Source organism: Pomacea canaliculata, linkage group LG13, assembly GCF_003073045.1.
Source record: "Pomacea canaliculata isolate SZHN2017 linkage group LG13, ASM307304v1, whole genome shotgun sequence".
NCBI classification, from domain to species: Eukaryota; Metazoa; Mollusca; class Gastropoda; order Architaenioglossa; family Ampullariidae; genus Pomacea; species Pomacea canaliculata.
In genome coordinates this window covers 428,992-441,400 of record NC_037602.1, presented here as the reverse complement: position 1 = coordinate 441,400, position 12,409 = coordinate 428,992, and the positions used below count along the sequence as shown (strand labels likewise).

General features: G+C 50.1%; 1 protein-coding gene across 10 annotated transcripts in view; it reads left to right on the top strand.

Moving 5' to 3' along the window:
- LOC112553675 (gliomedin-like) overlaps positions 1-12,409 on the top strand; it is a 47,996-nt gene that overhangs the window by 17,627 nt on the left and 17,960 nt on the right. For 8 of the 10 annotated variants that reach the window (XM_025221052.1, XM_025221049.1, XM_025221054.1 and 5 more), the window contains one exon: positions 9,640-9,654. The exons of the other annotated variants lie outside the window; for them this stretch is intronic. In XM_025221052.1, the coding sequence (XP_025076837.1) occupies positions 9,640-9,654 (15 nt within the window). The remainder of the gene's footprint in view (positions 1-9,639; positions 9,655-12,409) is intronic. 10 annotated transcript variants of the gene reach the window in all.

Sequence of the window (12,409 nt, the reverse complement as noted above, 5' to 3'; positions counted from 1 at the left end):
TCTACATCCGTGACAACCACACTTGCTTCGCTTGAGAGCCGGGCTGAGTCTGTGGGGGGCTTCTCGCAGTTGTGAGAGCAAAGAAGGCCTCCTAGCATGTCACGACAGAGGATGAACTGAGATAGAGGGATGAGAGATAGAGAGAAGGACGAACTTAGTGGGATGAGGCAGAGAGGATGGCTTGCTATAATTACTCATGTTTACACTTTGCTCAACCCGTGAGGTCATTGACGACAGTAGCAAGGTATTGTGCAGTTACTGTTGAACCACTCACTCCGGCAGGTCCCACTACTCTGGCTGCAAGGCAGAGGGGGGGGATCAGGGGATGTAACTGGTACTGAGAGCACACCAGAGTTACATCTTCATCAGTGATGTCGGTAGAAGAAAACAGAATGGCTGGTCACAGCAGTGCAGTGACGGGGTTCACACCAGAGAAAGAAGGAAGGCCAAATGAAGCGTAACCTTATCCTTCAGTCACTCTCCATTACGGCCATGCAGTCACTGGACATGTCAGTGACAGACACTTTGACACGTGACATGAACATCGCGACGTCAGTGGGGCCTGCCAGGCGATGTCACGTGACAGAGGGATTAGCAACATCAGCCAGTTTCACAACTCGTCCTGGACCAGCCTCACGTCCGGTCTGTCACGTCACAATGTGTCACGTACAGCATGTCACGTCACGTTGTGTCACGTCCGGCCTGTGACGTCACGTGCCTCCCTCCCTAGCACAAACACACACACAGGCCAGCCCTTGGCCAGACGCCGGTCCACTCGCGCCATCACGCCTGGCTGCCTCTGTCGTGTCGATGGCGACCTCATCTGTAAGGTCCACAGTCCACAACACGCGTGCACACACGTACGCACACGTACGCACAGACATACACACAGACGTATATATATATACACACACACGTACACACACACGCGCCGACTCGTGCACAGCAGACATCTACTGGTGCTGTGGTTGTACTTGTCAGCCTGTCTTCCCCACTCACCTTCTGAACTTTCACCTGACGGACAGACAAACAGTGAGACTGAGAGACAGACGGGCAGGCGGACAGACAGATTATGCTGACGACTGTATTGAGACTGCACGCACACTAGACACACGCACACTAGACACACACACACGCACTAGACACACTAGACTAAGACACTAAGCTAGGTCAGGGCTAGCCAGGCTAGACAGGCCGAGACGTAAAGTCTGCCCTCGTCTGCTTTGTATCATACTGAGCACGTGACGCACGGAGATACTATTATGGGATAACACTGTACTTGCTTGTAACGCCCTCTGTGTCTGTCACGCCCTCAAACATCATGCACGTTGTCTCAGTGTCTCTTGTCTCACGGCGCCCCCTTATTTGTTTGTCTCTCCCTCTCTCTCTCCTGTCTGCCTTCCTGTCTGTCTCCCTGTGTTCATTGCAAACCTACAGGCTGCGCTCTATTCAAGCTACGAGTGTCGATACGTGCTATAGAGTATAGACTATAGAGCCTACACACACTAGACTCACTACAGGCTACTATCCCACTGAGTGAAGCTGTACACAGGCTACACAGGCTACGTAGACCATAGACGTCTGTAGGTGGACTGCTGTCTGTCTGCCGAGACCAACGCTTAGCCTCTTGCGTAGTTCTCCGCTGTTGGTCTTGGCGAGCCGTGACATAGAATGTGAATAAACCGGAAGCTCGTGCCTCGTTTTAGCAGTTAACTGGACAAAGTCGCCTGCCAGCAGTGCAGTGATACAAGTTCGTGATGTAGACTGACTGTAGACAAATCTCAACGTTTCTGTATCATGTAGTTAAAAATAAGAATGACGGCATGACGGACCACGTGCCCTGTCCCCAGACCACGTGACGACAAGACCAGCCACCACGACGGTGACCGTTGTCCGTTCATCCCCCCACCCCCTGGTCACGTGCCAGGTGAGTCTGGTGCAGGAGGCAGGTGAGGTGAGCGTAGGTCCCTCGTCCTCGGTGACTTGCGGTGTTCGTGTCTTGCGATGGCTGGAGACTGAGTTTGTTTGGTTTCCTACCTGTTCCCCCCACCCCCTCACCACCACCCGCAACAGCTGACAGAGAGACATGCGCAGTGGCTGAGGGGAGGGGGCGTCTGTAACGGTTTGGTGGGACAACCAGTGACTTTGGGTGTGAGACATTGTGGGTGGTTTGATGTCAGAACATGGCTGGAGGTCACGTGAACTAGGTGTCTGTCCTGTGAGTTGTCTCCCCGCTGACTACCACCCCACCCCCACTCCCCTTACCAACCGTCCCCCACCTGATGGGAGGGAAGGAGGCGAGAGAGAGTTAGTTAGTGCCTGTCGTGTGAAGGCGGTTACTGAGTCCTTTTGATTTTTGTGGAGCGTCTGAGCGACTGCGCAATCCGCTGGCAATTAGGTGCACACAGCTCACGCGCTCCCTCCCAGGTAATCAGGTGGCGCGCCGTGCGCACTGCTGACCACCTGACTACGTGGTGTCGTCGCCGCCGTCCTCACTACACCGCTACAAAGGCGATTACAAAGGTGCGCAGGTATCGAGCGTCCGCCTGACACTCGCCAGTGTCGCCAGCCTTGTGTGGCAGGTAGGCAGGACAGGTGCTCAGGTGGGTGGGTGGGCAGGTGGCTCTGCCGGCGGACAGTAGTTCTTTTTTTACAGGTCACGTGACACAAGTTGACGGAAGTTTCTTGTAGATGAGCGATGAACAGTTTGTCCTTCTTTCCCCGACGACGACGACGACGACCACGACTAGATGATGATGATTGCGATGATCGTATCCCCACCTTCCTCTTTCTCGAGCTCCACTCACGCGCCACCCACAGCACAAGAAAGACAACTCTCCATCACAACAGCAGCAGGGTGGCAGGGGTGGGGGGGGTGACTGAGGAATCACAATTAGAGCCTTGGGGGGGGGGGATGGGAGGGGAGGTAAGCAGTCTATCGATCTTGACACTCTTACCTCCCCCACCCTACGCTGACACCCCTCCCCCACCATCCTCTCGTGCAATTAAAACATAGACGCTCTGCGCCTGCGCGGACCCGCTGGCTTCCCCGAGAGAAATAGCAGATAGTGGTTGTGGCCCCTGAGTACATCTCAGCACTTCCCGCGCGGTCTCGAGGTGTGCGTCACTGTTACCGGCAGGCTGGCCGTCCGTGACGTCTTTTTTGACTCTGCAACCCAAAACGTTCAGCTGCGTTTTTAAAACTGGGTCAAGGGGTCATGGGGTCAGGGTCTAGAATTCCTTTTTACATCATCACGAGTCTGGCTGTGAGTTGGTGTTTGTATTGTTTGTCGTGTACGTCACGTGGTGTGTCATGTCACGTGGGTCTTGCGCACGGTGTGTTACGTCACAGGCAACTCTGCAGGTCGTGCAGCTGGCTCGTCATCCTCGATGTACACTGCAGAGATGGACGAACTCTTCCTCATGATTGTCGGTGTCGTCATCACGAACATCGTCACAAGTAGAGGGCGCTTGGAGTCACGAGGTTGTCGCCCCACGTCATCGCCGCCTGCCTAAGTGTCACGCTGTAGCCCCGAGTTCTTTCCCCTAGTTCCATGCCGTCACTTGTTTGTCTGTCACGATCTGTACGTTCGCACGACACAGCCAGTCGCAACTTCAAAGTGCGCATGCGCCGGTCAGCAAGAGACACGCATGCGCAGACAAGATAGAAGAGAACTAAGGAGAGTTTTGAGACGAATGGCGATCTCGTGCGAACTTAACAGGATGTGAACTTTGCCCTACCTGTCTAGAGTGTCACGATGTAATCCGCCGTAAGACGACATTCCACTGACATGACAGGACAACATATCGGTGAACAAAACCTGATATCACGTGATCACACTGACATGTCATGACAATACGTGATGTCATGTGATCACACTGACATGTCATGACAATACGTGATGTCATGTGATCACACTGACATGTCATGACAATACATGATGTCATGTGATCACACTGACATGTCATGACAATACGTGATGTCATGTGATCACACTGACATGTCATGACAACACATTGCAAACGATGCAGTCTGCTCTCAGACGGTTTATTTCTGTGAGGACGATGAACGTGTGAAAGTTAAGGACGATAACACGCTGTGAGACGACCGTTGGCGGGTGCTGTGGGACAGTTGACATCGTGAGTTGAACTCAGTGACCTGCTGAGACGCACGGCCAACCCCAGTTTAACGATGGCTAGCCAAGACAACAACAAGATGAACTCAATGTTGACAGAGAAGCTCGCAACACGTGGCTGTCCGCAGATCGTGTGACGATGCGAGAAGTGACGATGGACAAGATTTCTGTCCGACCTGCGAGACGTTGTCTTACGGAAGTGACGTCATGTGACGAGTCGTGCGCATGCTCACTTTCAGTTGCGAAAGTTGGGATTGTGACAGTGACATGACAGTGACATGTATCTGTGTACGTGTCAGTCAGTCTGACCCTCCAGTCTTTGACCTCCGTAAGTCAGTTCCTCCTCTGACCGCCGCGGACTCCGCTACCCTCCCGGGTACCCCGGATGTACCCTACAGGGTGTCGAGCGGTGTCTGGAGCAACAGGAAGCCATGTTTGATGAAGGGCGGGTGTCATGAGACGGAAATGTGTCTTGTGTCATTAGTTTGACACACGTGCACAGTTTTACTGAGCTGCGAGAAGAGAAATGAGGGAAGAAATGAAAGGAGGAAGAGGCGGCCATGTTGATGTGAGGAGAGAAGATGAGAGGTGGCGGCGAGCGGAGACTGGGCGCCAGGCGTCACTGCTGTCGTCGCCCACCGTCTCTGACATCGCCACGATCGAAGGCGCTGTGAGCGCGCGCCCCCTGTCTGCGAGAAAGCGAATTTATGCATCGCGTGCTGCTGCCCGGCACCTCAATAAACATCTTTGTCTTCCTTCCTCACTCACTCTCTCCGCTGGTCCGTCCTGTGGTCGTCACACAGTCCCTCTCTCTTCTGGTCTGTGTGTGGGTGTGTGAGTGTGTCTGTGTGCGTGTGTGTTTCTGTGTGTGTGACGTAATGAGATGATGGATGACGTCATACTTGCGCGTCATTCGGCAGAGCGTCACGCACGCGCAGGAGCCGCTCTCCTTCTCTCCTGGACTGTGACGTCACCTCCGTTAGTGTCGTAATGCCGTTATGGTGCGCCACCAACCACCACCACCACCCCATCACCATTACCGCCGAGACAACGACCACGAGTCTGGCGGCTTGACTCAATTGAGTGCAGCGTGAGGCTGAGTCACGTGACAGCCTGCAGCACCCTGACCTCATTGCTGGGTAGGTGGGTCTGTCGGTATCTCTGTCTCCCCTCATGTTGGCCACGTGACGGTGTGTCACAGCTCCCTCACCTGCCTCACCCACCGCGGGACAAGGCCGGAGGTCAAAGTCACGTGCCTCAATAGCCTCGTCTCTGTCTCGTTGTCACCAAAGCACAAAGGACAATCGGCAGCTTCACCTTACGACATTGCCGTGATATATATAGCTCTAGGTGCTGGCACGGCATAAACAACAAACAAACATCTGACGACAACTGCTGCTGATGACACTGTCGGTGCTGTACAAGTGTTGCAGGACAGCATTGCCCAGCAGCTGCCGGAATGAAAGGTCAAAGTGCAGTGTCAACACAGCTGTGAATGTCTGGAGCAACAGCTGACACAGGCGACACCAACAGAAAGAGGAGAGAGAATCAAGTAGGCAACGAGAGACAACGAAGGAGAGACAGAAATAACGGAGAAAGAATGAAAAAGAAATGGGCAGTGAGAGAGAGAGAGAGAAAGAGCGACGGAGAACTCAGGAGAGATAAACGGAGAGAGAGTAAACTAGTCTCACATCGTCTTCAAGAAAAGTGCAGCAGACGCCCAGAGACTCATTGAAGTGAAGCCAAGCTGACGACAGTAGATAAATGCTTGAGTAAAGTTTGACTTTCTTCCTTCTGCCACCCGCACGTCTTCTGGCGGCGGCCGCAAGGAAAGCACTTAAAGAGCGATCAGATGAGACTCTGTCAAGCGGCGGATGTCCATTGGAGTGATCTCCGCCGCCAACCCTCTAAAGACACCCGCCTCCATCGCCTCCCTTTCCGCTTGACTGACTCTTGTATCGACCGTGTCCACCGCGTCTCCAGCTTGTGCCGCCCGCCCACTGCACAGGCAGGACTACGTGATGACAGAGGTGGAGGACGTAGTTTACACAGACATGACGTAGTTTACACACGCAAGACGTAGTTTACACGCACAAGACGTAGTTTACATAGACATGACGTAGTTTACACGCACAAGACGTAGTTTACACAGACATGACGTAGTTTACATAGACATGACGTAGTTTACACAGACATGACGTAGTTTACATAGACATGACGTAGTTTACACAGACTGCAGGCACAGGTGGAACACAGACTACGTAGTGGACCCGGTGTAAGGACGTAGTTTACACACACTGAGGAGCGATCACAACACACCGACTCTGTGGCTGCAGCCTTCAGACGGCAACGGAAACTTTTTTAAAAACATTTGAGGCAACATTTGTGTTATTGCCTGCACTTTCTCTCTTTCGTTTTTTTCTCTGTAAGCAAAACATGGCGGCGGTGCGTCACGTGTCCTGACTGATCTGTAACACAACCGTTAACATAAGATATATGAGATGTGTGATGTGTGATACAGCCGTAGCAAGCTACTTACAGTATCACGTAGTCACAGCTAAGACGATTACACCATTAACTTTAAAAAATACTTTCACACGCAACGTAGATAAACTAAGAAAACTGTTCACACACAAACACACACACAATCACACACAGAATCACACACACAATCAGACAATCACACACAGAATCACACACACAAACACACAAACACACACACACAATCACACACACAAAATCACACACACAATCACACACAAACACACACAATCAGACACAATCACACACACAATCACACACACAATCACACACACAATCACACACAATCGCACACAAACACACACAATCAGACACAATCACACACACAATCACACACACAATCACACACAGAATCACACACACAATCACACACACACACACACACACAATCACACACAATCACACATTCACAGAGCAGCCGACATGATGGCGGTCGGGAGTTTTTTTCGCTAATGAAAATAATTTCGTCTTTTACTGACTGGAAGAAACTACTTTTAGTCAGAGTGAATAAATCACACTTCACGAGGATCGTCGCTCGCTTTTGCGATTTTGTAAACTTTTTAATTTGAGTTAATGTCCCGCGTCATCTGCAAGCGAGTAATGTTTGTGTTGACAGCTGTTGCTGAATGGCTGCCAGTAGCAGACGACATCTACAGTCGCAGCGGACACAGTGTCCTCCGGTTGTTTCATGAAACAAAATGTCTTTTCGTCTAATAATTCCTTGATGAACTTTATTTGAACAGAATAAACTAGACTGTACGCATCTGGTTTTTTTTTTTAATTTGTTGCCCACTGTTGCCCACTGTTGCCCACTGTTGCCCACTGTTGCCGACTATTGCCCACTGTTGCCCATTATTGCCCATTATTGCCCACTATTGCCCACTGTTGCCCACTGTTGCCGACACCCTGAAAGTCGCTGCGCAAGAAAAACTAACCCGAAACACTGCCGGCGGCTGCGGTGCGTGCTGCACGTGATTATGGCCGCTGCTGCTGCTGACAGTGTGTGATGCACTCTCTGACCCCGCCATGTACCTGTACTGAGCGACACCTGGCGTAACACCTGTCACAGACTGCTGCCCTCCCCCCAACTTCCGCTGACAGGTGTGATAAGCTGGCAGTGCCCTGAGTCTGACACGTCACACCAACTGTCTCCTCCCTTCTGCTTCTAGAACCCTCCTGGAGCACCCCCTTCCTGGCTAGTCGTGTCGTCAGCAGTCACGTGTTCTGCAGCTTCCGGTACACATATTCTACTGTATCACTTTGAGGCTACAATGAAGACGAGCGGCTTTAGCTCGACCCAGGAGTCCATGTTGTCTTCTCCATGTTGTGTACTGCTGGGGCTAGGGGCTGTACAGCTGTGGCTAGGGGTGTATAGCTGGGGCTAGGGCTGTACAGCTGTGGCTAGGGGTGTACAGCTGGGGCTAGGGCTGTACAGCTGTGGCTAGGGGTGTACAGCTGGGCTAGGGCTGTACAGCTGTGGCTAGGGTGTACAGCTGTGGCTAGGGTGTACAGCTGGGGCTAGGGCTGTACAGCTGTGGCTAGGGGTGTACAGCTGTGGCTAGGGGTGTACAGCTGGGGCTAGGGGTGTACAGCTGGGGCTAGGGGTGTACAGCTGGGGCTAGGGGTGTACAGCTGGGCTAGGGTGTACAGCTGGGGCTAGGTGTACAGCTGGGGCTAGGGGTGTACAGCTGGGGCTAGGGGTGTACAGCTGGGGCTAGGGGTGTACAGCTGGGGCTAGGGGTGTACAGCTGGGACTAGGGGTGTCCCTGAATGGGGGTCAGTCCAGTGCCGACTGTCGCTGTTGAAGCTGAATTTTAGTTTTGAGGGTTGATGAGAGTCTCGCCATTTCCTGGCAGATTCTGTTCCTGGACATGTTGGTCCGAGTATTGGCCTGTCTTTGTGGGACTAACAGCGACGTGTGTCACAAATGTACAAATGTACGAGGGTTGTACAGTCTGACTCCTACATACGTACACTGAGGGTTGTATGGTCTTACATACGTGTACACTGAGGGTTGTACAGTTTGACTCCTACATACGTACACTGAGGGTTGTATGGTCTTACATACGTGTACACTGAGGGTTGTTTGTAGGTAAAATGCGGGAGGAACATCATCTTGCAGTCGCCCTCATGCGGAACACGTGTAGGTGTGGGGCCTGTGAGTGAGTTAATTACCAGCACACAGATTGTGGCCACGTGACCTGATAACCAGGCTGAGATGGCGGCCGCCACACGGCGATGGAGATACGGGTGCAGGGTGTGTGGTGTCCGTTTCGTGGCAGTTATCGTCCTTACTGCACTAATCACACCACGGGGGGAGGAGGAGGAGTCTGATTACCTGCCAGATGTTTGGCACAATGGTGATGAGATCGCGACAAAGCTGCTCTCACCGATCCCGTTACATGCACGCACGACAGGCAGGGGCAGGCAACTCAGCAACGGACCCAGTCCCCCTCTTCCCCCTGTCCCCCTCCCTCCCTGTCTCTCGTACAGAAGAAATAAAAGTTACAAAGCTTTGCGGGAAGTGAAGGAGAGAGTTGGTTTGTACGTTTTCTGTCCGCTGCTGCCGTCTGTTTGTCTGCAGGTGTGAGATGATGGGGTTGTGTACAAACTGTTGTTTGTATTTATTGTCATTTTTCACTCTTCTCTTGTACCTTCAATCTTTCTTTCTTTCCATTCTCCTCATTTCATTTCACTTTTCTTTCTTTCTTCTTCCTTCCTTTTCTCTTTCGGTCTTTCTTTTGTAGCATCCGCAGCAAGAAAATCGAAGGCGTGCATGATATGATGGCCACTCCTACCCTCCTCACCACTCGGCCTCACCCCTCCCCCTCTTCTCTCCCCCTTGTCTCTCTCTCTCGCCCTGTCGCATTCTTTCTTTCTTTTTCGTTTGCCGAAGTTGTTAAATGTTTGTGTTTTGTTTTAACAAGTAAATTGTCTCTCACATTCTTTTGCACGCTGCCAGCGGTCCCAGGACATGGTAAGATCTTTGTGTCCAGTGTTTGCCTCCTGCTTCATGTGCACTGTGATGCTGTTGTCTGTTCTCAAGTCCGGACACTTGCTGTAGTCGTCAACGTTGTTCTCAGTAGCCACGTTGTCTCACGTTGTCTCACGTCCTGTCTACAACTAAAGGGTTGGAGGTTATGAAAGACAGGAAGAGAGGAAGAAAGCTTGTTTTGTCAACACACAGGCCAACGACTGGACATTGTGACGTCACAGCCAAGTGGTGACATGTGTCACTGTGTGACAGACTGACAGTGTCTGTGTCAGATTGTGTCTGCAGGTGTCGTGCGGTGTTTTCTGTGCCTATGTCAGTGACCACGTGTCAGTAGTCTAGTGTGTCAGTGACAGTAGTCTAGTGTGTCAGTGACAGTAGTCTAGTGTGTCAGTAGAGCAGTGAGCAAGTGTCAGTAGAGCACTAAACTCGCGGGTGAGCTATACAGACCGTGAGTGTCACAGTGAGTGCAGGCTGAATGCTTGTCACGTCTGTTCACTGTGATATCATTGTGTGTGTGTATGCACGTGTACATGTGTCTGTGTATGTGTACCAATATAAACATCTTTGCACAAGTACCACTGAGGATGTATTCTCTGAGTTGGAGCCACTGCCTCTCAGTTGCTATGGAAACGGATTACAACAGACACTGTGGAGGGACTTTAGTAAGGTTCGTGGGTGTCTTAGTCAGCAAACACATGGTCGATGTATGCTTGTCAATTGTCGATGTATGTTTGTCAATTGTCGATGTATGTTTGTCAATTGTCAGTGTGTGTTTGTCAATTGTCAGTGTATGTAGTTAGCCCCACAGAGTGTGGACCATGTCGTCTTGTAAAACAGTTTGTAACCCTCACAATAATGTTTATGTTGTGGCACACAGTCACGTGGTGTGGCTCTGTTTGTTTACTCTGTTTGTTTGTCAGACATGTCGCCCTCCCTCACATGCATCCTGAGGAGGCTGACAGTCTGTTGGTGTGTACATAATGTCTGACACTTGTTGGTCGGTGAGCCTGTCACCCTGGTGTCTGTCACCTCTTGTTCAGGTGTCCTGTATAAAATAATGTGGCTACCAGTGAGATGCACGAGACAGTCAGGCATCATGTAGTTACCACCACAGGACATGTCGTGCTGTCATTCACAAATCATTGGAACCATCCTGCACATCCTGGAACTGAAATCAGTGACTGTTTATACAGGTACTCCTGTCAGTCTGGCAATGTCTGACTAAATACCTGTGGCAGCATTTGATGGACTTTCACAGTGTAGCAAACTGACAGTAGTGCAGCTACAACCACCTTACACAGACAGTGGGGTAGTATACCTTACACAGCATATTACACAGTAATAATATTAGACATAGTCTATTAGACATACTGTTTTAGACAGACAACTATCTTACAGTTTATTATAGGGTACTATTAGACATAGACATATTATATTAGACATACTATATTAGATATTTATACACCTACCTTACACACAGTGTGACAGCATTTCCTGTTTTGGAGCTGAAACAGTTTGTATGTAGGAGTGTTACAGCACTTGATGTTGTGACACTACAATTATGTGTTTATATTGTATGTTTGTATGTAGCATGTGTGACAGCACTTGATGTTGTGACACTACAATTGTCTGTTTATATTGTATGTTTGTATCCAGCTGTGTGACAGCACTTGATGTTGTGACACTACAATTGTGTGTTTATATTGTATGTTTGTATGTAGCTGTGTGGCAGCACTTGATGTTGTGACACTACAATCATTGTGTTTATATTGTATGTTTGGACACTAGGCAGCATTTATAAAGGTGACTGTATATACTCTGGTGATGTATATAATATGTGCACCACACTACTGAGCGCCGTGTGAAGTGTCTGTAGTAGTGTACACTCAGTTGTTGCTGTTTCCACCACTACAGCATGGTCTCTCAGACTGCTACCTACTGTCTTGTAACAACAGCAAACTGGTTTGTTACAGGTTTTAGTGGTAGTGTCTAGCTGGTAGTGTTGATACAGACTGTAGTTGCTGTGTGAATCCCTCATGTAGCCAGTCCACTGCCACAAATGCTGATGGACAACTCACGCCCTAAACACTGTCCTAAGCCGTCAGACAAGTTTGTCACATGCTCTGGCGGATTGTCACCCAAGCATTCACTGATCCTGCCTCACCACTAGTAGCTAAAAGCTGGGTACAAATCCTTTGTAATTGTGTTTTGCCATGGTTGTTTCACCAGCCACCCTCCCTGTGAGTGCTGAGGCTTACTGGCGCCTGAAACTTTTGTGGAGTTTATGCTGATGAATATGCAAACATCAAATACAATCTGGCTTACAATGTAAACTTCTCTCGGGAAGAGTAATCTTTGTTTGAGATAGGTCTTGTATGTGTCTGTAAACACTGAGTGTCTGTGTGGCTCTAAATCCATAAAGGATTGATAGGCTTCTTGGGCAAAATCTCCCGACCACCACACACTGGCCTGACTGCAGGAGGCAACTGCTGGTTATTTCTCCCAACATTTTTATTTGCGTTTCCATGGCGATGTGACAGCTTGAAGGAAGTTTTCTGATTAAAAATATATCAGGACGTTCGTCGATGGCCACATGCGAGGAGTGTTCAAGTATTGAGAAAATTATGAAAATATAATGAATGTTAGGAACGCCTATAATAACAGTTTTAAACTTCGTGAGCATCTTTAGAGCTGTAGTGTATAGTACAGAGCTGTAGCTATAGTGTATAGTAGTTCA